This window comes from Perognathus longimembris, chromosome 1 (genome assembly GCF_023159225.1).
Source record: "Perognathus longimembris pacificus isolate PPM17 chromosome 1, ASM2315922v1, whole genome shotgun sequence".
Classification (NCBI taxonomy): domain Eukaryota; kingdom Metazoa; phylum Chordata; class Mammalia; order Rodentia; family Heteromyidae; genus Perognathus; species Perognathus longimembris.
Genome location: NC_063161.1, coordinates 15,639,303 through 15,667,192, shown reverse-complemented (window position 1 = coordinate 15,667,192; position 27,890 = coordinate 15,639,303). Strand labels below are relative to the sequence as shown.

The 27,890-nt window shown below is 36.6% G+C and overlaps 1 protein-coding gene across 2 annotated transcripts; it reads left to right on the top strand.

Annotated features, from left to right (window-relative positions):
• Positions 1 to 3,961: 3,961 nt before the first annotated feature.
• Gas2l3 (growth arrest specific 2 like 3) lies at positions 3,962 to 25,030 on the top strand. Of its 2 annotated transcripts, none has more exons than XM_048349543.1 (9): positions 3,962 to 4,181; positions 6,972 to 7,018; positions 8,203 to 8,371; positions 9,841 to 9,956; positions 12,545 to 12,686; positions 17,527 to 17,590; positions 18,219 to 18,357; positions 21,307 to 21,414; positions 23,160 to 25,030. In XM_048349543.1, exons 2-9 carry the CDS (start codon positions 7,001 to 7,003, stop codon positions 24,471 to 24,473), a joined length of 2,070 nt encoding a protein of 689 aa, XP_048205500.1. In that variant the 5' UTR covers positions 3,962 to 4,181; positions 6,972 to 7,000; the 3' UTR covers positions 24,474 to 25,030. The 2 variants fall into 2 exon arrangements, with proteins under 2 accessions (XP_048205500.1, XP_048205510.1); XM_048349553.1 differs by lacking the exon at positions 3,962 to 4,181 and adding an exon at positions 5,969 to 6,058.
• Positions 25,031 to 27,890: the final 2,860 nt, after the last annotated feature.

Sequence of the window (27,890 nt, the reverse complement as noted above, 5' to 3'; positions counted from 1 at the left end):
TGCGTTAATAACTACCCTTTCTGAAAATAAGTAGTTTGTGAGCAATCAGATCACCTCTCTGACTTGATTAGTAACTGGAATTTTTCAGCACCTGATGTTTTCTTTGGGATGAAACTCTAGGGGGAATCAGGTGTAGATCTATCTTCTGGTGCTCACCTGACTCATCAATTTCAAAAAACTCATTAAAACCAGATGACGTTGGATTGACATTCTTGAGTTACAAGAAGTGGACGTGTGTGTGTGTGTGTGTGTGTGTGTGTGCCGGTTCTGACACTTGAACTCAAGGCCTGGGTGCTGCCTCCTAGCTTTTTTACTCAAAGCTGGCTCTCTACTGTTTCAGCCAGAGTTCTACTCTTTGGTGGTTAATTGGAGATAGAAGTCTCAAGAACTTTTCCCTTGTCCTGGTTGGCTTCAAACCGCAATCCTCAGATCTCACGATTGCCTCTCTTGAGTAGCCAGGATTATAGGCATGAGCCAGTGGTGCTCAGTTGAGGTAGCATAACTTTTCAGGATGGTAGTTGCTAAGCACGTGAAGATTAAAATGAGACTTTATACTAGGTGTGTTACCTTAGGCAAGCTGTTTAATCTTTCTAAGCCTAAATTTCCTAATCTGTAAAAGATGGTTAATAATATATAGTCCCTACTTTATTGATGTGAGGATTAAGCAAAAATAATCCATAGAACTAGTTTAGCACAGTTGTCTGACATGCGGCTGTTACTATTTCTGTGCTGTTCAACTTGGATTAAAAGTTACAAACTGGGGCTGGGGATATGGCCTAGTGGCAAGAGAGCTTGCCTCCCCCTGGGTTCAATTCCCCAGCACCACATATACAAAAAACGGCCAGAAGTGGCGCTGTGGCTCAAGTGGCAGAGTGCTAGCCTTGAGCAAAAAGAAGCCAGGGACAGTGCCCAGGCCCTGAGTCCAAGGCCCAGGACTGGCCAAAAAAAAAAAGTTACAAACTGTTTAAAAGTTGGTGGAGAAGCAGAAGGTGAAGGTTACACCAGAGGTAGGGATAAAGTTAAGGCATGTAAAACTCTTAAAATCACACCTAGAACACAGGAATTGAGCAGACATTATTACCTGGGACATGTCAGGTAGTATTCTAAGGCTTTACTTGTGTTATTAATAAACTTCTTAGCAACACTGCAGTCTCGTTGGCATTATTCCATTTAATGCTTGTGGAAACTAACACTGAGAGAAGGAAAAAGAACTTTGCCAGGACCTAGCAGAATGAAGCACAGATTGTCTCATTACAGACAACATGCAGACTCTTTTCTGTATGACACAACTTTTGCCTTTCTGTTATTAAAGCAACTTCCCCAGACCACGTTATTTGTATGACAAAAATTCATTTCTGCTGTGAACATTAGTTTATTTTTACTACATTATGAGTTTAAAAAATACTGAGAAATAATAAGCTGGGTGCTGGTAGCTCATGCCTGCTGTAATCCTAGCTACTTGGGAGACTGAAATCTCAGAATCAAGGTTCAAATTCACCTCACGTATGAAAGTCTGTGAGACTCTTATCTTCAATGAACCATCAAAAAGCTGAAGGTGGAGCTGTGGCTCAAATAGTTGATTGCCAGTCTTGAGCAGAAAAAGGTAAGAAATAGCATTTAGGCCCCAAGTTCAAGCTGAGCCCTGGCATAACTGAATGAATAAATGAATTGAAGTGAGAAATAGCTTTGTCATGAAACATAAAAGTAGGATACAAATGTCAACTGTGTTTGCTATCAATAAAAATAAAACTAAATCAACTGAATGATGTTTGGAGTTCAGGAGTAATGTTTCCTAATTTGTATTCTCTCATTTAGCGTTTGTTCATTATGTTTTTACTAAATAGTCACTTTCTTTTGTTTTGGTACTATCTCAGGTTCAAAGAGAAAGAGGAAAAGTTTCAGTTACTTCAGTAATTTTTCAGATGATTGTTGAAGAGGAAAATAAAGACTTAAAATTAAGATAGCCAACCTTGTTGTAGTTTTCTTGCGTCTTAGTATTTGTTGTCTTCTACAGTTTGATTGGCTTTGGTTTACATATCTAATGAACTGTGTGATGTACTTTGGATTTGAGGTTAAAGGAATTTTGAGTCAGACAATTGTGCTCACATTGACTTTCCTTTTAATTGTCATAGAAGTACCTCCGAGCTTATGCTCACAAGAAATATCATAATTATTATTGTATTTCTCTAGTGTTTCTCTTTATTACAAACTGTTTCCTTATTACATTGCTACACTGTAGTATTTTGATTACCTGAGTTACTATGTTTCATAAATAAGTTATAAATTTACAAAGAATTAGAGTGTAATAAGATGAGGCAGCTCTACTAAATGTAATTCCATTTTTGCTGCTGATAGCATCATAGAAATTTATATTGTTCAGCCAGTCATCATCCTATGCCAGATCTTACTGACAGGCTGACTAGTGAGAGACTTCTGCTTACTCATAAATGTTGTCTAAGAAAGTATAATATTTGCTATGAAGTTTGTTCATTTATTTGTTTATATGGCCACTGTGGCTTGAACTCAGGGCCTTATGTTCTCACTGGCTTTTTACTCATTAAGCAGAGATGAAAATCTCATGTACTTTTCTGCCTGGATTGGCTTTGAATTGCCATCCTCAGATCTCTGGCTCCTGTGTAGCTAATTGTACAGGAATGAGCTTCCTGCATCTGACCAAGGTGCTTACTTTATGCAGAGTGATAAATATAATGCCCTCTCTTTTATTCTCCCTCGATGGGTGACTGGTTTGCATGTACATACATACGTACACACATATGTGGATCTGTTTTTGCGGTACTGGAGATCAAACCCAGTGCTTCATATGAGCATGGTAGGCAAGCAATCTACCATGAAGCTATATCTCTCGCTTTTGACTTGTTTATACTTTTGATTCTGGTAATAGAATTTGTTCAGAATTTTTCTTTTTTAACATACATTTATAATTAGTAAAACACTTTGGTCCCATTATGACATTATATACTGCCTTAAGGTTGCTCTTGTTAATGTACCATCTCTTATTCTTTCATGTGGCTGAATAAATGTATCGTGTAAATGTCCCATAAGCTATATGAGCTGTTTACTCTCAATGAACAGCTCAATGAACAACTAGATATTGTTCTCATGTTTCCTTGTGTTAGTGTAATGCATATTTCCGATAAAGTAATGTAATCTGTTGTCTGTGCAGGTGAATTGATTTTAAGTTTGACTTAAATAATTTTATTTGCCAGTCCTGGGGCTTGAACTCAGAGTCCGAGCCCTGTCCCTGGCTTCTTTTTGCTCAGGGCTAGTACTCTACCACTTGAGCCACAGCGTCACTTCTGGCTTTTTCTGTTTTATGTGATGCTGAGGAAATCAAACCCAGGGCTTCATGCATGGAAGGCAAGCACTCTACCTAGGCCATATCCCCAGCCCTTAAATAAAGTTTGAATCTCACAAAATTTTATGACAATAATTCTATACAATATAAAATTATGTAACTGAGGCTAGATCCTTGCCAGAGGTCTCATTCAGAAAATGTCAACATAAAAGCAAAGATTATCAACTGATGAATGATTTCTATAAGGGCCACTTCTTTGCCTTTGCCAACTTGTAGAGCACCGTTTTACTCTGTGGCTCCTTCCTCCATCCTCACAACTAGCAATGAAGCATCTCAAATCTCTCCCTCTGACTCTCCAACATCAAGACAAGCTCTCTGGTGCTGTCTTCCCATTGCTCACATCTTACAGATGTGAGCTGCCATACTTGGCCAGAGCAGAGAATCTTAAAGTATGAGTTCTGACTTCCGGTTATAATGTGGATATTTTAAAGCCTTTACATTCACTTAATAACCGTGTTTATTTTGGGGTTAGTAAAGGAAGCTTTTCAAATTAGTTTTATGATGTCTGACTATTACTCATTTTATCTTGTTAATTTCATAAATTACATTAAATAAAGTATAATTATTCCTCATGAAAGAATTAATAACAACTATTAATTGCTAGCTGTCTGTCAGGTAGTTTATATGTGTCATCTTTTATTTTACAACAGACAGATGAAGGTGTGATGACACCCCATTTTTCAGAGGAGAACACTGAGGCTCTGAGAAGTTGACTCCCCAACAACTGTATCGCTAGTACACATTGGAGCTGGATTTAGAACCAGATGCGTCTAATACTTTATACTACCATAGTGCTGTCTTTATGGTGAGTTATACTGGTACATGTTAAAAACTATACAAATTGTGTTTGGTACAGATACAGAATTTCCGTTTTTCTCTTAGACAATTAGGAAGTCACTATCCACGCTTTGGCCTCTATTATATCCTTACAGCTTATATATCTTGTTGGTAATCTAGTGGCAGAGTGCTCAGAGGATAGGTGAGTCAGTGACAATGTTATTATTATAATTATGTTTATCTGTTTTTGCTGTTTTGCCACCCTGCTACATGGCAGACACCATGACACTTGGAGTTTGCTTCATCATATTTGTAGGAATGAAAGTGTACGCTGCTTCAGAGACCAGAGCCACGGGCCTGGGCTTACTTCCACAGATTGGCTTTCTCTCCCATGGTGTGAAGTTACATTGTTGTGAGGAATCCTGTGACAAATGATCTTGACAGCCTTTTGGCTAGTCAAGTTTTGAGTGTTTCTAACATTTCCCAAACTTTAAAACTTGAGAGTGAGATTCTTTTTTTTGTCTTTTTTTGGGGGGGTGGGTGGGGGGCACTGGGGAATGAACCCAGGACATTGCACTTGCTAGGTAAGTGCTTTGCCACTGAGCTACATCCCAGCCCAAGAGTAAGATTCTTAAAGTCTGTGCATACACTTGTCTTGTGAAAGATTCATAACCAGGATTAGAGTATAGAAAATGGTCTATTCCATGCTGCCCATCCTGTCCCCATCCCCCACCCCCAGTCTTAGGGAAACGACATTTGTAGGCTGTTACAGAATTGAAGTTGGCTTCTACATAAAGATGAACAAAACCCAGATATGGCCACTGACTTGTTAACTAAAATGCATCTCCAATAAATGACTCCCGATTCATTATAATTGGTTTATGTGAAAAGTAAGGCTAAGACTTTAAGCTAGAAATGAGGAAAATGGGTGAAATGCAAGAGTTGTGGTTGTGATACAAATCTGGGGCCAGGGCTAACCAAGAAATCACTATTGGGATCAAATACCTGAGATGAAAGGATGATTTTGAAAGCTAATATTGAATGCCTAGAATCTATCAAACACTGTCTCTTCCTATCTGGAGTGTAGTGAGGATTCATGAAGTAATTGATGATTAACTGATTCAGTCTCCACAGTGTATAAAAATTTTCTAATAAAACCATCTATTAATGTGCATAATAGTTTTCCGCATGAGGATACATTGTAACTTATATGAGAAATATGTTGCTAAAATTTTCTTTTCATAGGTAATCCAGATGGTTTTCTTTTTTGTCATTTTAAAAATAGTTCTTCCTGTTTGTTACACAAGAGGAATGATTTTTTTTTTAAATAAGATTTTTTCTAAAGTTCAAGTGATTGCATGTTTGGGCACAAGTTCTTCATTTCTTTCATAAAACTAATTTTGTTGAATCTTCTACAAAAAGTGCAACTACTAAACATTCTTGCAATAGCTCTTTTGTGAATGTGTCAGTGTTCTTGATTTGCGCACGCCTTATAATTTCAGCTTTCTTTTGTTTGAGGTTGGCATATCCAACTGTTAGAGCTCTTGTCTGATGATGTGGAACTCCATTTTAATGGGAGCAGCTTCTTTGCTGGATTTTCGAAAAAAAATCATCTTGGAAGCTTCTTACTGTGGATCTTTGTTGGGGACAAAGGATTATTTATGCTAAAGGAAAATGTATTCCCCAATGAATTAGCTCGTGGGAAGCATAACAAGCTCATTAGTAATGCTCACTTGTATTTTGGCCTTTTGCTGTGGTAGAAGGAAGGGAAAATGACATCCAGAGGGACGTTCTGTTGTCTTTTGCCTTTCTGCAAAGAAAATGCAGTTCTGTAATAGGCTCTTCAGTGGGGTTTAGCTCAGGTTCAACTTTGGCACAAGAGGAAATATTCCTGAAAGGCAAGTGGTATGTATAGGTGGTCATGGCATGAGATGGGTCTGATCGAGCGTAGAGGAGGGAGAACTTCTCTTTGGAAACTGATAGCATTGTAGCCTCATAAATGGTTCTTAGAACTTTTTTTTTCCCTTAGAATGTCTGAGTAGTGGTTTCCAATGAAAATAGACTTGCTTATTATGGCACAATCAATAATCCTATGTTTTATATAGTCTTTATTGTTCTGAGTATTTTAAAACTTTTCACTTAGTTTTCCTCCTGAAAACAAAGAATTACACTAATCTTAATTTATTTATTAAAGTTTTTCTTTCTGTGCAGACTTTAAAAATAGTGCTTTGGAACTAAACGTTGCTGTTCCCTTTTGTTTTTGTGCCTTAAAATTATTATAGGAAGGTACTGAGTACTTTTGTTTCACAGTTTAAGCTGGTAGTTATCTTTATTTTGTGGTGTAGCAGAATAAAGTTGTGGTTTGTCTTGTGAGTTTGTACAAAGTCCATATGTCCTTTCATGATCTCTATGAAGATGAGATAAAAATGCTTGAATTTCAGTATGAGTTTTGTACTATTTACTTTATTTTTGTACCATGTTACAGGGGAAAAGAAAAATCAGGGAGACTTTCATATGAAACAAGCTTTGTTGTTAATTCTATCTTACTGGCCAGATGCTTCAAGGCTTACTTTGATACTAGTGCCAGAAACAACGTATTACAATGTGGTTCAGATTTTCCTCTTTCAAGTGAGCAGTTCCCTTATAAAGTAAGGTGCAAGGTGTCTTTGAGTTCCTCTCTAATCAAACTATTGCAACTACAGCAGAAAGCTTTAAGTTTACAAAGACAGTAAAGCACTTGAATCAATCTTGAAATGTGGGTTTGAGTGCCAGGAAAGCTGACATTATCTACAACATTAATATTTTGTTCCATTTACAGAGTAGCAGTTTCATTCAGTATAGAGGACCATGCTGCCTGCAATTCAAGTAAGTAGTTTTCTTGGAATATACATGCGAACACACACACACACACACACACACATTCTCTTGGAATATATATGTATATAAATTGTGAATTAATATAATCAAATTAATAAAATATTAAATTTACCTTGATATGTTTTTGTGACATTTGCTTTTCTAACATCAAATTTTCTAACATCACATATTATAGTTTGACTTTCTCATTCTGAAGAGACTTTAATTATAAGCTTTTATTTCTATTGACTATTTGAAAGAATAAAAGAAATCTTAACCTTAACAAGGTATCATTGGGAAAAGAATCAGAGTATTTTTGTGGTTTTTTTTCCTTGCTATAATTTAGCATATATTTTAAAATGTAAAATTTTAGTTTAGGTGTGTGTACATATGCTTTAAAAATGCCTGTGATTAACATATGATTAGGTGTTAAAACATGAAATTTTAAGGAGTATTTTTTTGTTAATATTTTTTGTGTGTGGGGGGTGAGCTGGGGTGTAATGAGACATGCCAGAATAACCTTATTTGAATGATTTTCAATGTTGATATTTGCTGTACTATTCTGCTGTCTTTTTTCTTTCTTTCTTTTGATATAAATAGAACTTCTCCCTTCCCTTCCCCTCTTTTTTTCTGTTCCATTCTGTTCTTAATAAGAAAGAAGGAGTACCAAGGCAAGAGTCAATGATGGTGGCAGTGCAGAGTGAATGAATGCTTGTTGAATGGATGGATAAAGGAATGAATGGATAAGTAACATTTGTAAACTTTAAATCATAATTACAATGTTGCCTTTAGAAAAGTAGTTCTAAATGTTTGATTTAAAGCAAGGGGGTGGCAAACTACAGTCCATGAAGCAAAGTTAGTGTGCCATGTGATTTTGTGTGGCCCCAAGCTAAACAAGGGTTTCACACTTGAAAATGATTGTTATCCAAGTAATACATACAGCAGTCTCAGTTTTGCTTAATGTTTCACAAAACCCTGAACATCAGGTTTCACTTATATTGATCACAGTATTGAAAATTGAAAACATGTCAAGTATCTACACTCACTGTGCTTCTCATTTACGTATTTTCTTTGAGATGTTGTAGTTTTGTACTTGTGTATGTTGCATATGATTTATATTTCATCATTTCAATCTGGACTGCGGTGACGTTTAGCAGAGGTTACTTTCTTTCACTTGTTGATGTTCTCTCTAGGTATGGTTTGGGGAAGATCTGCCTCTGAGTCCTCGGAGTCCACTGACTCCCAGACATGGGCCAGGATTGGCTGATGTTTGTCAGTATGATGAGTGGATAGCAGTGAGGCATGAAGCCACTCTGCTGCCTATGCAAGAGGATCTGTCTATCTGGTTATCTGGTCTACTAGGTAAGGCTTGCAAATAAACTCACAATTCCCAATAAATATTTCTTGAAAGCCTTACTTTTTGTTCTAGATGCCAGGCACAGTACAGTGAAATATTAACAGTCTTTATTCTCATCAGGCTGACATTCTGTGTAGTTGTAGAGATCTCTGATTACCTTGAATCTTGGATTTGGGGTTGTAGGAAGTTTGATATTTAATTGCCTTGGCCGATAGCTTTAAGTAATTAACAGATCAAATTTTTCTTGAAGAGGAATTTTTAAACATCTTATTTTATTTTATTTTATTTTTGCTGATTTCCACCACCCCTCACCCATATTGTATAAGCCACAAGATCCTGAGGAATACATACTGTACTGAAAATGATTACTGTTTCTGAAATGTTGAGTAGATGCATATGACACCCAGAAAGAAATATAGGGTTGGAGAATGTCTGGTGTATTTATTATTCTAGAAAATATGATGGGTCTCTGAACTTTTAAAAATTCACTTTAAGTGTATAATACTTTCATAGTGGCATTTTATAGGTAAAAAGTTGGTATTCCCTGGCCATTTGTTGTGGTATCTTAAATTGCAACAACATGCATTTTATTTTTAAAATTAATTAATTTATTGTCAAAGTGATGTACAGAGGGGGTTACAGCTTCATACGTAAGGCAGTGCATACATTTCTTATGCAACTTGTTACCTCCTCCCCATCTTCCCCACCCCGTTCCTACTCCCCCTCTCCATTTTCCTCCCCCCTCATGAGTTACACAGTTGGTTTACAGCATATAGTTTTGTAAGTGTTGCTGTTGCATTGGTTTGTCTTTTGTCATTTGTCTCTCCATTTTGATATTCCCCTTCATATCCCTAGTTCCAATACACATATATACAATATCCAGGGTACCAAAGTCGGCTACAGTGACATCAGGGGTAAAAACATGGGGAAGAAAGACAAAAGATAAAGGCATGTTTTCACATGGTATGCTGAAAATAACAACGATAAACCACTTGTTTCTATAACTTGGAGTTCATTTTGCTTAGAATCATCTTATGTGTTCATATGTACATAGCTATTGAGCTGTTGTGATCTTCTGCTAGAATTATCCTAGACATGTACTCATTATTCTCGATGAGGGAAACCATAGAGTCTATGTTGCTTTGTGTCTGGCTCACTTCACTTAGTATGATTTTTTTCTACACAATTTATTTGTAGAGAATCATTTTCCTGGTGCATGCAGCAGCATTAGTATGCAGTGAATTTATTTTATCTAAAATAAAACTAAAATGAATGTCAGTTTTTAAAATTTTCTCTGTGTATCACAGATGTTTTTGGTCTTAGTTATCTCCCACTTAACTTGACCTTTGTTTTATGTATATTTTTTAAGAGTCAACACTTTGTTTAGATTTCTAGCTGTAACTTGTGTTTTAATTCAGTTTTTATCAATTTATTGGAATTTTAGAAGAATCTTAACTTTGAAATATGTTTTTAGGTATTGAAGTTAAGGCAGAAAGATTATTGGAAGAATTGGATAATGGAGTGTTGTTATGCCAACTGATCAATGTTCTTCAAAATATGGTGAAAGCATGCAACTCTGAAGAATCAGGGGTTAGTAACAATGAGGGTATATCTTGGCACAATTCTTGGTCAAGTCTCTCTGGTATCAGCTCAACAAGGCTGGAAACTTCCACCCTACAACTGGCTATGAGATCTTGAATTTACTTTATCTTTTGGATCATTGAGAAAAATGTTATTCATAAAATGGATATAATGACTTTTTTTTTTTTTTTGCCAGTCCTGGGGCTTGAACTCAGGGCTGCGGCTCTGTCTCTAAGCTGCTTTTGCTCAAGACTAGCACTCTACTAGTTGAACCAGTTGAACCCCAGTGCCACTTCCAGTTTTTTTCTGGTTATGTGGTACTGAGGAATTGAACCCAGGGATTAATGCATGCTAGGCAAGCACTCTACTACATTCCCAGCCCCTATATTGGCCTTTGCCTTAAGAGTTTGTGTGCTCATGGAAATTAAGTGTGATAATGGCTAGTTGATATCTAGTATATATCTAGTATAGATGAATACATTGTGGGTATCCAGTAGCTAGCTCTCCTTTTATTTTTTGTCAGTCGTGAGGCTTGAACTTGGGGTCTGGACACGCTGTCCCTGAGCTTTTTCACTCAAGGTTAGCACTATACCACCTTAAGCCAAAGCACCACTTCCAGTTTTCTAGTTTTCTGGTGGTTATTTGGAGATGAGAATTTCCTAGACGTTCCTGCCAGGGAAATTTCAGCCTCCTGAGTAGCTAGGATTACAGGTGTGAACCACAGGTGTCTGGCTTAGCTCTTCCTGAGAATGGTGGTTAGTGCCTTACTTTTAGGACTATTATAAGTATTAAATGAGGAAAGAGCTTGGGATAGTTCTTAGCACATAAGTAAGCAACTGTTATTATTGTTATAAATTATTATATTATTACTATTGTTATATTTTTACATTCTCCAAATATTGCTTTGGTGGTGAATCCATAAATGTTGGTGGAATGAATAATTTTCAAGCCAATTTTCATCCTTTGGCCCTGTAGTTATGATTTGATGTAGACCAGGTTTTCTTCGTTTTAATCAAATGTGAATGTTTTCAAGTGTTTGAGGTCTAAGCATCATATTATTAGTGCAAACATAAATTAATATCAACATTCTGGGGGCCATGAGTGATGTATACGTACATGTAAATACGTACACATACATCTATATTATACTGAAATAAAGTATATCCCTTTGGTATGTAAAATTCTCTTTCTAGAAATTTATAATAAGAAAAATAACAGGTGAACAAAAATGACAGTACAAAAACTTAGGAACAAGCCGGGGGCTGGGGGCTCACACCTGTAATCCTAGCTACTCAAGGAGGATCCAAAGATCATGGTTCCAAGTCAGCCCAGGGAAGAAAAATCCTGTGAGACTCCTATCTCCAGCTAACCACTCAAAAATCTGAAGTGGAACTGTGACTCAAAGTGGTTAAGTGGTAGCCTTCAGCAAAAAAGCTCAGGGAAAGTGCCCAGGCCCTGAGTTCAAGCCGCACAACTGATAAAAATGAACAAACAAAAACCCCTTAGGAACAATCTAAATGTTCATTGATATTTATTAATAGAGAAATTGTTAAAAATAATTAATGTACCTAAACACATTGAAATATTATGTGTTTATTAGAAATGGTAGTTTACTTAAATTCATTATTTTCAACCCTAAAAGATGCCGTCAGCCTATTGCTAAGTGTACATGTGCATACCCACAAATCAGATTGGAGGTTTCTGTGTTTATGGGTCATTTCATGGGCATAGCTATGCATAGAAATATCAAAATATTGATGAGAGGAGTTGATTGGTATTGTTTGTATTTTGCTGCACTGTTTGATTTTTGTTATCATGATCATATATTCTGTATTTATTCATAAACACACAGAAAAATCTCACAGGCTATTTTAATCTTGGAAAACAATACCCAGCAGGAAGGATATATGTGAATGTGGTAATAGTGTTTATCCCAAGGCAAAGAGGAACTGAAATGAGGGTTAGAGTGGTAACTTATCTACTGTACTTATTGCATTAAAATTACATTCATAAATTGCCTTTCTAAGTAAAAACAAAACCTCTCTGCCCTGCCTTGGGCAGATAGTAAAATAATTAGATGTCTGTGAAACTTGGGACATTAGTTTTCAACAAACCTAAATCAAGAATGAGGAGCTACATCTGTCTTTTTTTTTTTTTAAATTCTCTTGTAGAAACTCATGACTCTCTTATAGAAACAATCCGCATTTGAGGGAAGTAAGCAGAAATTAGTATGTGTGTTAACTTCAATGTACAGTCATTTTGTCTTTGAATTAACTGTGAGAAGACACTTTACCCTAGAGATGTACTTTAGAGTTACTAGGCTGTCATATTTAATTATAATTAAAATGGTTGTGCCATTTTTGGAAATTGATTAGAGAAGCTTGAGTGTGCCGCTCCTTTTGACCAGATTCTTCTCCTAGGACTCAACTTCTGGAGTGTATTAAAGCAAAATGAAATCATTTTTGATGGCATCTTATTTTTCCCTCTGAAATTATACACTGGTTTTTAGTTACATTTGATGCATATATTGTAATGCTTAATACCCCAAACAAAATATCCTTGATGCATTTTAAAAATCATCCTTCTCTCTTTCCCAGGATTTTCCAATGGGAAAAGTGCCTTGTAAGAAAGATGCTGCATCAGGTTCGTTCTTTGCCAGAGACAATACTGCCAACTTCCTTCACTGGTGTCGGCACATCGGAGTTGATGAGACTTTCCTCTTTGAGTCTGAAGGCTTGGGTATGTGTTTAGTAGGGTGTATTTGTATTCCTGGCTTCTAATTTTTCTTTACAAGTGAATGCCTCAGAATGCCATGGTTTCTTAGAAACATTCTTAGAAACATCTTGGTTTCTTAGAAACATTCTTTAATCCTATGTGAAATAGTTGGGGAATCAGATATTAAAATAAATACACTAGGCTTTTCAATTATGGGAAGATTCTATGTAATTAGAATGCTGTAAAGGTATTTTATAAGTTAAAAGAGCTGCCTGCCAGAAGGTTCTGGGTGAATGCTTTACTAATTAATGTTTTCCCCAAGATTTGCTTGACCAAGCCTGAATTAAAAGTGATGTCTCGTTAATCAGATCATTACAGAAATAACAGAAAGCCCAATGTGGTTTACTTATAGTGTTTAGGCTTAACTTGTGAACAACAGCTGCCAATTTGGTTATCGAAATTCATTGTTTTTTTTTTTTTTGGCTAGTCCTGGGCCTTGGACTCAGGGCCTGAGCACTGTCCCTGGCTTCTTCCCGCTCAAGGCTAGCACTCTGCCACTTGAGCCACAGCGCCGCTTCTGGCCGTTTTTTCTGTATATGTGGTGCTGGGGAATCGAACCTAGGGCCTCGTGTATCCGAGGCAGGCACTCTTGCCACTAGGCTATATCCCCAGCCCCGAAATTCATTGTTTTTGACAATTCATTTATAAAGTCTTGCTCTACTGGAAAATTTGTTGATGTATTTTCTCATTTTCTTCAAGTCAACAGAAACATCTGTATAATGACTAACATAGTAGCTAACTGGTTGATTTAGACTGTGTATATATGTATGTATCTATCTAGACTGTGTGTGTGTGTGTGTGTGTGTGTGTGTGTGTGTGTGTGTGTGTGTGTGTGTGTGTAAACTGCTGTGATGGGAGCTGTCACCAAGGGTGAGACCAAGGGTTGGACTGTGGATGTCTGTCTTTACAGAGAGAAGTAGTATCAGTGACATTGTTTATAACTGCTGGTTTGTGAGGATAATATAGTACAAACTGACTTTTGATTGGTTTGATTATATATAGTTTCTTTCATCTGCACTGATGTTACACACCTTTACTGCCTGCCTTCTGCATAAGCTGCCACCTGTGTGGTATGTCTCCAGATAATCCTATCTGGTGTAGAATACAGTGTCAGGCCACTGTTTAGCCCTTTGTATTGTACCCTGCTTTAAATCCAGGTGTACTGAACATTACTGATAGAGCAGTTGATTTAAAGGAACATCCAGCTTCTAGGAGGTCAATGGGAAGAGGGAATGCTTTGAAAGCTGTAGTTTCTAGGTTACTATTTCTGAAAGGATCTAAGATTGTTGCAAGTATTTCTCATCAGGAAAAGACGTCTTGCAACTGTCCTAAAGGTCATTGTAGGACTAAAGAAAGCACTGGAAATACCAGTCATTTATTTCTAGGCATTAAGCTGTTGCACTACTACCTTTATCCTGTAAAGGTCTCTTAAAGAAAGGCTCCTTAGTATTTTTTGCATTTTTCTAGGAACTCAAAGCAAACAAGTAGATTATCTTTAGATATTTCCAAGTTTTTCACTCTAACAACCAGCCCATAAAGATAGATTATGTAGCATGACTTTTTTTTATCATCAGTTCTTAAGTTTTCTTTGTTTTTATACACAGAATCTGTCTCATCTTCCTCCTTCTCTTTTTTTTATGGTGATTCTTTTAAAGACCATTTAAATTTTTATTGTAAAGTACCCACAATGAGATTTACAATGCTAACCATTTTGAATGCATTGAGTTTCCTTTAAATTTTTTTAAAAGATCAAGATATGCTTCACATAAAAATTCCTAATTTAAAAATGTACAGTATGGTGGGTTTTAGCACTCTAAGTAGGTTGTACAATTATCAGCTTTCTCTAATTTCAGAACATTCCTGTCACTTCATAAAGAAATTTCATACCTGCTAACAGTCCCAGTGACTCTTCTCTCAAACCCTAGAAACCACTGTTCTACTTTCTTTGGGGGGGGAATTTGCATATTCAGGACATTTCATAGAATAGAATGGTACAATAGGTGACCATTTGTGTCTTTCTCCTTTCACATAGTTTCAGTGGCTCATTCATTTTATACCATATAACAGTATTCTATTCTGTTTTATGGCTGAATAACATGCTACTGTAGAAAAAAATTACATTTTTAAACAGTTTATCAGCTGATGGACATTTGGACGGTTTCTACTTTTTGATCATTAAGAATAATGCTGCTACGAATATTTCTGTACAGGTGTTTACATGACTACATGTTTTTAATTTATTCACATACATACTTAAGGAGGGAACTGCTGGGTCATATGTTTATTCTATGTTTATTGTTTTGAAGAATTCCAAATAATTTCCCAGAGTCTGTTTCACATTCTCTCAGGCAACACACAAGTGTTCCAGTTTCTTCATATCACTGTCTATACGTCAGTACTTTTTTGTTCATTCACATTTCTTCCAACCATCCTGGTAGAAGTGAAGTGCTATCTTATTGTGGGCTTGATTTGCATTTCTCTAATGACATACAGCATCTTTTCACGTGTGTATTGGCCACTTGTTTATCTTCTTTGAAGAAATAATTTTCCAAGACCTTTGCTTATTTTTAAAAGTTGTATCACTTATTATTGTTAATTGACTTGCAAGAGTTTTTGTATATTCTAAATATGTGGCCTTTATTAAATGATTATTATTTTTGTTGAACTCTAGGCCTGGGTGCTATCCTTGAGCTGTTTTGCTCAAGGCTAGTACTCTATCATTTTGAGCCAGAGTACTACTTCCATTTTTCTGATTGGTCAATTGGAGATAAGAGTCTCACAGACTTTCCTGCCTGGGCTAGTTTTGAACCATGATCCTTAGATCTTACTGAATAGCTAGGATTCTGCGTGATCATTGGCACCTGGCTTTTAGATTGATTTGCAAACATTTTATTCAGTCTTTGCAAACATTTTATTCAGTCTTTCACTTTCTTGGTAGTATCAATTACTGAATAAGACTAATTTTGAATAGATAAATCTTAATTTATCTATTTTCTTTCTTTGCTGTAACTTTTCTTGTCAAATTAAAAAAAATTGCCTCACCACAGTCATGTAGATGTTAGCCTGTAACCTTATTAGAGTTTTTACAGTTTCAGTTTTGAATATTAAGATCTTGATCTAGTTTTAATCTTTGTGTCTGATGTGCTATGGAGGTTCAAACACATTCTTTGCCGTAGATAGCCATTTGCCCCATTGTCATTTGGTAGGAAAGCTGTTCTTTCTTCATTGGATTGTCTTGTTGAAAACAATTGAACCTACAAGTACAGATTTATGTCTGGACATTCACTTCCAGCCCATTGTTCTGCATGCTCTATGCTAGTAGTACACTGTTTGATTTTTGTAGCTTTCAATAGTTTTTGAAGTTGGGAAGTATGAGTCCTCCAAACTATTTTTCCCCTTTAAGATTGGTTTTTACTATTTTGTGCCCTTTACAATTCCATATTGATGTTAGCATCAGCTTATCCCTTCTAGAAGAAAAGACTGTTGGAATTTTGATAAAGATTACATTGAAACTGTAGGTCAGTGTATGGGGAATGTTGTTATTTTCACAATTTCCAATCTATGAAATGGATGTCTATGTAACTACTTTCATTGCCTTTAATAATGTTTTATAGCTTTTGGTGCATACGTATTATTCTTTGATTCTAAGTATTTTATTCTTTTTGATGTTGTAAATAGAACCTTTTTAAAAATTTCATTTTCACATTATTCAGTACCTAGGTCTGCAACTAATTTTTGTGTGTTGGTGTTGTAGCCTACAACTTCGTTGAAATTGTTAGGTATAAAGTTTTTCTATATGTTCTTTAGAGTTTTCTATATGTAGGGTTTGAGTAGAGATAGTTTATTTTCATCTTTTCTAGTCTGGATTCATTTTATTTGTTTTCCTTGTATAAATGCTGTATAGCTGGACTCTAGTACACTGATCAATACAAGTGGTCAGAGAAGATGTCCTTGCCTTTATCCTTTCATTGGAAAGAAAACCAGTAAGCTATATATAATAAAGAATAATATTAGCTATAAATTTTTCAAAGAGGCCTTTTTTATCAGATTGACAAAATTAACTAGTTTGTTGAGTATTTTTTAATCATGAAAGGGTGGTATATTTTGTTTGATTCTTTTATATGTTTTCCCCTTTGTTCTATTAATGATGTATTACTTGGGTTTATTTTCGTATGTTGAACTAACATTGCATTTCGGTGTATATATCCCACTTGATCATGCTATATAATTCTTCCTACATGCTGCTAGGTTTTGTTTGACAGTATATGTCTTGAGGGTTTCTATGTTTGTCATAAGAATAAGTACTGATGTCTTTGTGTGGCTTCTGGCTTCGGTATTGGGTAATGATAACATCATAGAATAAGTTAGGAAGTGTTCCCTCCTGCTTTTGCCAAGTATACAGAAGTATATGATTATTTAATGTAAAATAGAGGTGTGAGGTGTGTGTCTTTTCTAGCAGTATTATCTCTTGAAGTATGAAATAGAAAAAAGTTACTGCTACTAAGCCCTTAGATTTTTAAGACCTAAAATGCATGCAAGTGCCTAATGGTGAATCTTCATCCTCTTTGCTCTCCAGTTATGTTAAAAATTTACAAATGGAGGGCTGGGGATTTAGCTCAACGGAAGAGCACCTGCCTGGTGAGCGCAAAGCCCGGAGTTCAGTCCTCAGCTCAGAAAAAAAAAAAATTACAAATGGATAACAATATGTAGAGACAATAAAAAATGTCTTTTCTAAACATGTAAACCCATGCTGGAAATACAGTATTTAATTCTGCTCTAAAACATATGGTTTCATTTTCTACAGTTCTACACAAAGAGCCAAGGCAGGTGTACCTTTGTCTTCTTGAAATTGGTCGAATTGTGTCAAGGTATGTAGTCCACACTATTTCAGAATTCCCAAGTCATAAACAATTCTAAGGGTAGTGAATTTTAGTTTAGGACAGTTTATTTTAAGTGAAAATGATTCCTTATTGAAATTTCCTTTCCAAATTTACTATTTTATCTTTCTGTGTTTTTCACTTTGTTCTGTTGCATGAACATGTGTCAGCATTTGTTTTTTTCCATATGATTTACCTTCACTTAAATATTAAATAGTTACTTAATTTTTTCAAATTAGGAATAAGAGAAGAGCTGTAGTTCTAAGGCAGTTTGAGGCAAAGAAAGTCTTCTAAATGAAAGCTAGCTCTAGTGAGAAGAAGAGACTGTTTCCTCCATATTTGCTTCACCATCTTTTCTTACCAGCTGCCTTTAGAGCTGCCTTTTAGGGTACCAGGAAGAATATTGGGAACATCTATTATCCCTAAACATGCTATGATGTGAAGATTGTAATATTTTTGACCATCTGAGTCATTTAAAAGCATTTCCAGATGTCCCAGTAAAACAATTGGTAGAAGAGAGTCGGGAAGACTTTGCTGTAAAGATAAAATAGAACTATCTTGTTTTGCAGGGGTGTGGTTCCACTTTACTTGAATGACCAGATTCCTGGTTTGTTTTCAGATACGGGGTTGAGCCACCAGTATTAGTAAAACTTGAGAAAGAAATTGAATTAGAAGAAACCTTGCTTAATACCTCTGGACCTGAAGAGTCTATCAGCATTCCAAAATCATGCTGTCAGCATGAAGAGCTACATGAAGCTGTAAGTAATTGCTATACTTTTGACTATGATAGCTGAAATCTCATAGGTTAGTGGGCTTCTAGATTTCTGTGTTTAAAAGAAAATGTTTCTTACTCAAAATATATCCTTGTATCTAATCTCCCTTCCCTGATGAGTTGAGGGTACAATTTTTATTTTAAGGTTATTTCTCCTTGCTTATGTATGATGAGTAGATGTGTAATTAGTGAAGACAAAGGTACTGGGGCTTGAACCCAAGTCCTGATACTCTTTGCTTAGCTTTCTTGCTCATGGCTGGAGTTCTACGCTTTGCCATGCCTGCAGTCTGGCATTTTGCTAGTTAATTGGAGATGGAATCTCAAAGACTTTTCTGCCTGGACTGGGTTTAAATCTTTTGTTCCAGGTGTTAGTCTCTTGAGTAGCTAAGATTGAGGGCGTGAGCCTTGAGTGCTTCACTGTTGTCTCTCTCTCTCTCTCTCTCTCTCTCTCTCTCTCTCTCTCTCCCCCTCTCCCCCTCCCTCTCCCTCTCTCTCTCTCTTTTTAATATAGAATATTGTAATTTGGTTTGCAACTGATAGAGATTACTTTCATGGTCATGTACAGTTATATTGGTTTTATGGTAATGATCCAAGCATAAATTGATGTGAGCTTGAATTTAAGCAGTAATAATGAGGAGTGAGGCAAAAGAAGCAAATATGGCCAGATTTAGGATTTAGAAGTCACAGAAATTAATAACTAATTGTGAGGGAAAGATAAAATCTAAGGTGATATCTTAAGTTCATCAGAGAGTACACTGATGTTTAGAGAATACAGAAGGAAGAAAAGTTGTGAGGGGAAAGTTGATAGTTGATGGGGTTTGTTTGAATATTGAGGAGTTAGCAGAATATATGTAGATTTATCAGATGGTGGACCACAGCCTGAGAGTTTCTTATCATTTCCTGGTCATTGTGTAGAAATGAGTAAAATTGCATAGTTTAAGCTCAGAATCTTCTGCTGAAACTATAGTGATGGAAGTGAATTGCTTGCTGCTGCATATTGCTTACTGTTTATTAAAGGCTTTATAGCACTTTCTAGAAATGCTTAATATATAAAACTTTTTTAAAAATGAGTAAATCATTACTGATAAGCATTTAGAAAGTGTTACATGATTCACTGCTAGGGTCCTGTCAGGTGAACAACTAAAATTCTGTATACTTACAAAACTTATAGAAAGCAAAGACTAAAAGAAATATCTTCTTCCAAATTACTTTAATTAACTAAGTATTACCATGGTTCTAGCAACTGTAAACTCTTTACCTGATTTCAGTTTACTTTTAATCATTGTATATGTGTATGCGTATGTGTGTGACTACACTGTGCATATATTCCCAAGCTGTGAACAAGACACACTTCGTTGAATGACTTGTGGAAATCAATCTAGTTATTTACAAGCACATTAAATGTTGATTGACCAGTTTAGAAACATAATCAAAATCTACACTTACCCAGGCCCAATCCACAATTGTCCATTTATTTCGGGTAGATAATTAAGGCAGTCGTATAAAGTATACTTGGTGTTCATCTAAATTGAGTATATCTGAAGAAAGTTTTTAAAACATCATGCCCAGATCTAGCCAAATGAATTTGTTTAGTTACACTTTGTGTGAAAAGTAACTAAGAAAAATATTGATGATTGCATTTTTAAAACTGATTTTAGGGAAAATCTAAGTACTTTCTAATAGTGACAAATATGTTACTTTTTCAGTCAAATATATTTTAATATAAGCATATGTTTATTTAATCAATTTGTTTTCTGTATTTTAAATATAGAATTAATGAATTTTTCTGTTTACTGTAGTTCTACCATTTTGAGTTGTTAGTTATTTAATAAAACATAAGGTTGGAATATAGGGTTTCCCCTTTCTCCCATCTTGTCCATAGACTATTGAAAGGAGAAAACACTTTACTATTTTTAGAAAAATGTCTTTGAACTGAAAGCTTTAAGAATTTTCTTTGATGATGGATGAATAGATATGAACATTGCGTTGTGTGTGCATGTGGTGTACCCATCCATACCAGGGCTTGAGCTCAGGAAATTGAGGTGTCGCTTGGCTTTCTTGCTCTTGATTGGTGCTTTACCCTTTGAGCCACACCTCTAATCTGGCATTTTGCTAGTTAGTTGAAAACAGAATCTCATTGGTCTTTTCTGCCTGAGCTGCCTTTGAACCATAATTTCCAGGTCTCTGCCTTCTGAGAAGCCACCATCATCAGCTTTGTCTCTGCCTTTTTAAAAACCGTAACACTGAACAAATCTTAGTATACTTTTCACGCCTAATATTGGTATAGCAGTGCATGAAGGGAAAGTGAAAATTCCTACTTGGCCTTCTCCTGAATGACCAGTCTTTGATTTTGACACAAATATATTCGGGCTTAAATCAAACTTAATAATGATCTCATGTTTCCTTTGACTGAACCAAATGTATTTTGAAATGCTTTCACTGTCCTACATATTTATAGACTTTTGTCAACAGTCTGATTTCAAAATTGATTTTACCTGGACAGGGTGACCTGGATCCTTTCACGCTTGGTGTGGTTAGTTTTAGCACTTTTTAAGCCAGTGTTTGGAGCAGGAAAAGAAGTACTATTGAATAGTTAAACTACCTTTGAATTTTTTTTTTTTTGGCCAGTCCTGGGCCTTGGACTCAGGGCCTGAGCACCTTCCCTGGCTTCTTCCCGCTCAAGGCTAGCACTCTGCCACCTGAGCCACAGCGCCCCTTCTGGCCGTTTTCCATATATGTGGTGCTGGGGAATCGAACCGAGAGCTTCATGTGTAGGAGGCAAGCGCTCTTGCCACTAGGCCATATTCCCAGCCCCTACCTTTGAATTTTTATCCTTGAGATTTCTTACCCTGTCAATTACCATTTCGTTTTAGTATTGAACACAATACTTTTTCCAGCAAGCATAAACTTTTGTACTCTCTTTTTTTAATTCAAGGTTAAGCATATTGCTGAGGACCCTCCATGCAGCTGTTCCCATCGATTTTCTATTGAGTACTTATCTGAGGGGCGATACCGACTAGGGGATAAAATTCTCTTTATTCGGGTAAGTCTGCTATTGATAATTTTCATAAACACTGCTTTTGTTGTGGAATTGAGTTTGTTGCTTTTCCAACTTCATTTTTCTCACCTTTTACTTTGTGAAAAAAATAGACTAGAATTAACTGGAAGAATTTCCCTATAGATAGGAAGAATAGGTGGTTTCCTGAATATGTAGTGAGTTTAACGGCTAACTCAAGGTCAGCTAAGGTTCTTTAGATGTTGAATGCAGTTGGGGAAAAGCAACTTCATATACCTCAGGTAATTTGCTCCATTTTTCAGATTTTTCTTTAAAAAATAGTTTTCCATCATCTCCATAAAAATGAATAAAATGAAACATCTAATAAGAATATATATCCATAGTAAGAAAATAAAACAGAAAATGACTGTTTCTAACACACACACACAAACACACACTTACTATTGTACTATTACATTCTCTTCCCTCCACAACTCACAGAAGAACACCCACATGCAGTATCTCTTAATTAGCCTTTTTCTTTTAAAACAGTGTGACACATTGATGGCCTACAAAGTGCAGGAACTAGGGGCTGGGAATATGGCCTAGTGGCAAGAGTGCTTGCCTCTTACACATGAAGCTCTCGGTTTGATTCCCCAGCACCACATATATGGAAAACGGCCAGAAGGGGCGCTGTGGCTCAGGTGGCAGAGTGCTAGCCTTGAGCAGGAAGAAGCCAGGGAGGGTGCTCAGGCCCTGAGTCCAAGGCCCAGGACTGGCAAAAACAAAAAACAAACAAACAAAAAACAACAACAAAGTACAGGAATTAATTTGTGGCTAGTCTTAGCAGTTGTGCAGATTTATCTGCTCAGTGGACTAAACTTGGGCTGTGTTGGATTAAGCAAAGTATGTCTAGCCCTACACAAGTGCCATTTGGATTAGGGCCAACCTGTTGCATTTAGGAACCCAGGCCCAAATTCCTTAATCTACCAAAACCATAGTTTTCCTATCTGCAGGGAAGAATAAATAAATTATATCAGTTTTAAAGATAAAACTGATAACTTCACATAGGAAAACAAGTTATTGAATTATAAAGTACTAGTTGAATTGGTTTTATCTCTGTTAATTTTTTTCCTTTGAGGCATTTTAAATTTTGTTTTTAAAATTTTTACTATTTACATTTTATGTATATATATATATTTATATATAGTTTAATTTTCATATCTTTATTATCTTTAGGTAGTTATATAAGGAGGGGTTCAATTCAACATGTTGCTTTTATGAGTGTAGGGAATCTTATTCAGTATCCCCCCTTCCATTGTTCTCATCTATCTCTCCCAACCCCATAATTGAGACATTTTTTTTGTCTCAGTTTCTCTTTCTCTTCTCTTGATAATACCGTGCTTGTTCTGGTCATGGGGCTTGAACTCAGAGAAAGTGGACGCTGCCTCTAAGGTTTTACACTCAAAGCTAGTACCCTACCACTTTGAGCAACAGCTCCACTTTCAGTTTTCTGGTGGCTAATTGGAGATAAGAGTCTCACAGATTTTCCTGTCACAGCTGGCACACACATACATGTATATTACAAGTTGGAGGCTTTTTATTGTTAGCTGTATAATTCAGTAGTAAGTTATATTAATACTACAAGACACTGCCAATTTGTAATGTGACTTTGGGCAGGTATTTGGAGTTTCGTAGGCCATAGGTATTTTACACATTGTAATTGCTACCAGGTTACAACTATAAAGTTCACAGTTTGGTCATTTTCTTATTTCTTCTCTTTTGGGGGACAGATGCTTCATGGAAAACATGTCATGGTCCGCGTTGGTGGAGGCTGGGATACTCTGCAAGGATTTTTGCTCAAATATGATCCCTGCCGAGTATTACAGTTTGCTACACTGGAACAAAAAATTTTAGCCTTTCAAAAAGGAGTTTCCAATGAAAGTGTCCCCGATTCAAGTGCCAGAACACCCCTACCTCCTGAAATGAACCCTCTGGCAGCAGTTAACACATTTCAGAAGCAGAATTTCAAACCAGGCATGCCACTTGGTACTCCAAAGAGCAAGGAAAAGCAGGTGCGGCAGCCAGGTGTAGCGCAGCCTGTATCTTCTGTAAAAGGTAATCTGAGTTCTGTATCCATCCGTCCTAAACTCCCAGCTTCTCCAGCAGCTTCTTCACATCTCAAGCACAAGTCGTCGTCCAGGGTCCTAACAAAGAAACCCCACGTGTCCTCCAGCACTGTGTCCTCTTCCCTTGCTCCTTTAAATCCACGAGGTCAAAGCACTTTATCAGCTCCATCCAGCTCTGCACCTTGTGCATCCGAGCCATTGAGAAAATGTGTCACCTTCTCCAACACTCCCAAGGCCAAGGCTGCTCTCGCCCCGAAATCAGGAGATCTGCCCAAGTCTATACTTTTACCAAGTAAATGCTCTGGAAGAACAGAACCAAAGAGCTTGAAGCACAATCATATTTCTTCCAAGGATGAGACACCTACAAATTCATCATCAAAGTGTCCAAAGTTACCTAAAGCGAATATACGCATAAGACCAACACCTTCTCCTTCTTCCCAGTCCCCTGCAAAAATGACAAAACCCAGTTCCAAAACGGCACCTGTGGGTGTAGGAACACGGTCTCAGCCATCTGATGGAAACTCCCAGTCAGAGGCCATCCCAGTACAGAAGCTTAAATCAGCCTTGAACTCAAATCATCCAGTTTCTGCATCTTCACTTTCTTCTGCAAAGGTAACACAAAAACCAGATGATAAGAGCACAGTTTCAGTTGCCAAAAAGCAGCTTCAGAATAAAAGCACTCGACAGAAGACAGAACTAAGCTCCTCAAAGTCTCCCAGCCGAACTCCACTGTCCATTGTGAGTGTTCCCCAGTCTCCTGCCAAAACACAAACTGCAGCCAAGTCGGCACCAGTGGCCAGTAAGGGCCAGTATTCAGCCAGAGGGCCTCCAAAATGTAGCAAGGCCCCAGCTCCCTCTGGGAAACCACCCTCAGCCCTTAGGGGAGCAGATGGTAGAGATAAAAAACCAACTGCAAAGAAAAAGGAAGGCGATGACCACTATTTTGTTATGACAGGAAGTAAGAAACCAAGAAAATAAATATGAATGTGTTGTTTCAGCAAATGGATAGGGAAAAGAATGAGTGTGTTAGATTTTCATCTCCCAAGTTTCTCCTATTTGTGTTTGTCCAAATTGGTGCAGACATTCAGCCCAGAATGAAAGGTGGAGGCTGGGGATGAAGATAGAGGCTGTAATGAGGAGAGGGTTCACACAAGGTTCTTGTTATTAGTAGGCAAATACATGATGTCCAATCATAGCATTTCTGTCCTGTCTGCCCTTTAAGGGAAATGTAAAAGTCCAATAACACTACTGAGTTATTACTGCGGTTAAAATATTTTTGAATAGTTGTTGTATATGGAGGTTTTATATTGTAATGTATAATATTATATAATATATATGCTAATAGAAATAATGATGCTTTTTAAATATTGGTTACTGCATTTTAGTCAGAATACTATGGTTTGGCCAGGCATGGTGGTGCATGCCTGTAATGCTAGCATGCAGTGAGGCTGAGGCAGGAGGACTGAGAATTTGACAGCAGCTTGGGCTTTTGCACAGCAAGATCCTTTATTAAGAAAACAAAAAAGGCCAGTGGCTCATACCTCTAATCCTGCTCAGTAGGCTGAGATCTAAGGATCACAGTTTGAAATCAGCACAGGCGGGAAAGTCCCTGGTGACTCTGAAAGCTGGAAACTGAGCTGTGGCTCAAGTGGTAAAGCTCCAACCTTGAGTGGAAAAAACAACAACAAAAAAACTAAGGGACAATGCGTAGGCCCTGAGTTCCAGCCACAATATCAGCACAAAACAAAACCCCAAAACGAGCTTAAATAAGAAAACAAAAACATAAACAACAACAAAAATCTGGCTTGGCCAGTGTCCTACAGAAGGTACCTAAATTAGCTTCCTGATCAAGGTCTTCTGGTCTGACAACAACAAGTGCTGATGGCTGGGGATGAGTAGTTTGGCATTATTCTGGGTGAGATAAAAATCCCTTTTATTTACATGCTTTTTTAAATTTCCCAATCAAAAGGAAGCAATTTTTTAACCTTTGCTTCTATTAACATTGGTAATATTTTGTTACTACTATTTTTGGTGGACAAACAAGCAAAAAAAATTTAACTTTCAAAAACGTATGCTGAAATGTAAAAATAAAGTAAAAGGTTTTTTTTTCTTCTTCAAATATCTATAAAAATGAAGACACTTTATATTTTTGGATGTATGCTGTGCCATATATCAGGGGAAAGTGGTTTGGTAGCTTTTTGCAGTGTTCAATATTCTAATGTAACTTTCTGTGATATGTATTTTACATCCAGCCGTGTTTTAATAAATGTAAGAGGATAGTAAAACAATCTTTAGAGTGATACTGTATGAAAATCCTGTCAGGGGTAGTTATGCTGATTTTCCTGAAAAAAGCCACTCTGTCTGGAGTTTTCTGGTGGCCAAGAGATAGCACTTGCTCAGTGCCTTCTCATCTGCAGCAGGATCTCAAGAATGAGTCCAGGTCATGAGTTGACCACACTCGACCCATCCACGGCAGCGCTCATAAGTAGGGTAAGGAACTGTGTTTAAAAACTTAGTGTATTTTGAGAGTTGTAGGGTGATTTTACTTCATAGTAGGATCATTTATCACAAGCTTTGTGTTGAGTATTCCATTTCTCTACTGGTTTGAGATACAAGTGTGTGGGCTGACTCCCTCCCTCCTCCTCTTTCTTTCTTTTTTTTTTTGGTGGGGAAAGGTGACAGGAGAATGGAAAATGAAACTCAGGACCTTTTGCAGTCTAAGTAAGACTGAGGAACTCTGCTAATGAGTAGAGTTCCTCCAAGTGAGTCTTCTTTAAAAGAAAAGTTAATATTGAAGATATAGTCATCCTAGCTTTTGAAATAATTTGATCCCTTCCTTCTTCCCTTCTTCCCTTCCTTCCTTTGTGCCACAGTTTGTACTCGACCTCACACTTGATTGGCATGCTTGCTTGGCTAGTGTTCTGCCAGTTGAACCACACCTAATACCTGCCTTTTTTGCTGGTTATTTTGGGGATGGAATCTCATGGACTTCTCTATCTGGGCTGGCCTTGAATCATGAGCCAGATCTCAACCTTCTGGTGTCTAGAGTTACAAGTGTGAGCCACCAGAGCCTAGCTTTTTTTTTTTTTCCAAGTAGGTCATAATTATTTTATTTATGTTTGTTTCTCTTAAAAGAGACAGGCACCAAATATTTGGTTTCGTTTCTAGGTACTTCTCTTGTTCCAGGCACTAAGATAGAATATTTACATTGTCCTGAAAGACAGTTTCTTCAAATATGCTTAGAAACTCTCTTAGAATCACTTTTCAGTTTTTAAAAGTTTCACATTGTGGAATTGTTGAATTTCACATTGTTGAATTCACATTGTTAAATTTCATACTGTCGAATGGATAGTGCAATTTATTTTGGGCGGGGGGAGCAGTCCTGGGTCTTGAACTTGGGGCCTGGGCACTGTCCCTGAGCTGCTTTTGGTCAAAGCTAGCAACCACCACATATACCACAGCGCCATTTCCGGCTCTTTCTGTCTATGTGGTACTGAGAAATTGAAGTCAGGGCATCAAGCATGCTCAGCAAGCACTCTACCACTAAGCTACTTTCCCAGCCCAGATAGTACAAAATTATCTAAGTTCTCTTTTCAGCTTAATATGTAGTAAGACAATATTTAGATATTAAAGTACCCGGAAGAGGAAATAATGCATGTTTTTAAAAAAAGAATGGCATAAGTTATTTTTCTTTGCTATAATTTGTTAATATGACTAACGTATAAAACTTTATAGGAAAATGGAATGGTGATTATTCTTACATTGAGCTTTGAGTAAGTGTTTAATATCTTCAAAATGCCTTGATGAAATAGAGGACCTGCAAGTTGCTCCTTCCATACTCAGTTTACAGTTCTTAATTGATAAAAGAATTTTATATAAAGAATCTCTTCGTCTCCAATTTAAAGTCTGTTACTTCTTTGAAAACAATATTGTATTGTTACATTCATATTTATGTACTGACTCCATTTGAATCCAAACCGGTGTATGTTTTTTTCCTTGCCTACAGTATTTTTATCCAATTTTAACTTATATTTCCTCATTAAACATAAAGTGTCAATTTTCTTTTTTGAGTATATTCTGAATTCTAATCACTTGATTGATGTGTGAAAGTGCAAATGATATTTATAATTTGAGAGTATTTTTAGTTCTTTTACCATTTAAAATCAGTAAACTATTTAAGTTTACTGATCCAAGATTATGAGGTGATACTATTAAGTAACAGTATTTCTTCCCTAAATGGCTACATATGAAAAACAAAAAATAACTAAAGCCACAAAAAAGGTCTGCAGTTGTGGCTCAAGTGGTAGGTAGGGTGCTTGCCTAGTAAGGCAAGGCCCTGAAATTACTGCAAAAAAAGTTTTAGATTTTTCTGGTTACATATTCATTTTGCTCAGA

Coding starts and splice junctions, on each gene's coding strand:
- Gas2l3 (XM_048349543.1), top strand. Junction 8,372..9,840: donor CTGGTTATCTGGTCTACTAG/GTAAGGCTTGCA, acceptor ATATGTTTTTAG/GTATTGAAGTTAAGGCAGAA. Junction 12,687..17,526: donor CTTTGAGTCTGAAGGCTTGG/GTATGTGTTTAG, acceptor CATTTTCTACAG/TTCTACACAAAGAGCCAAGG.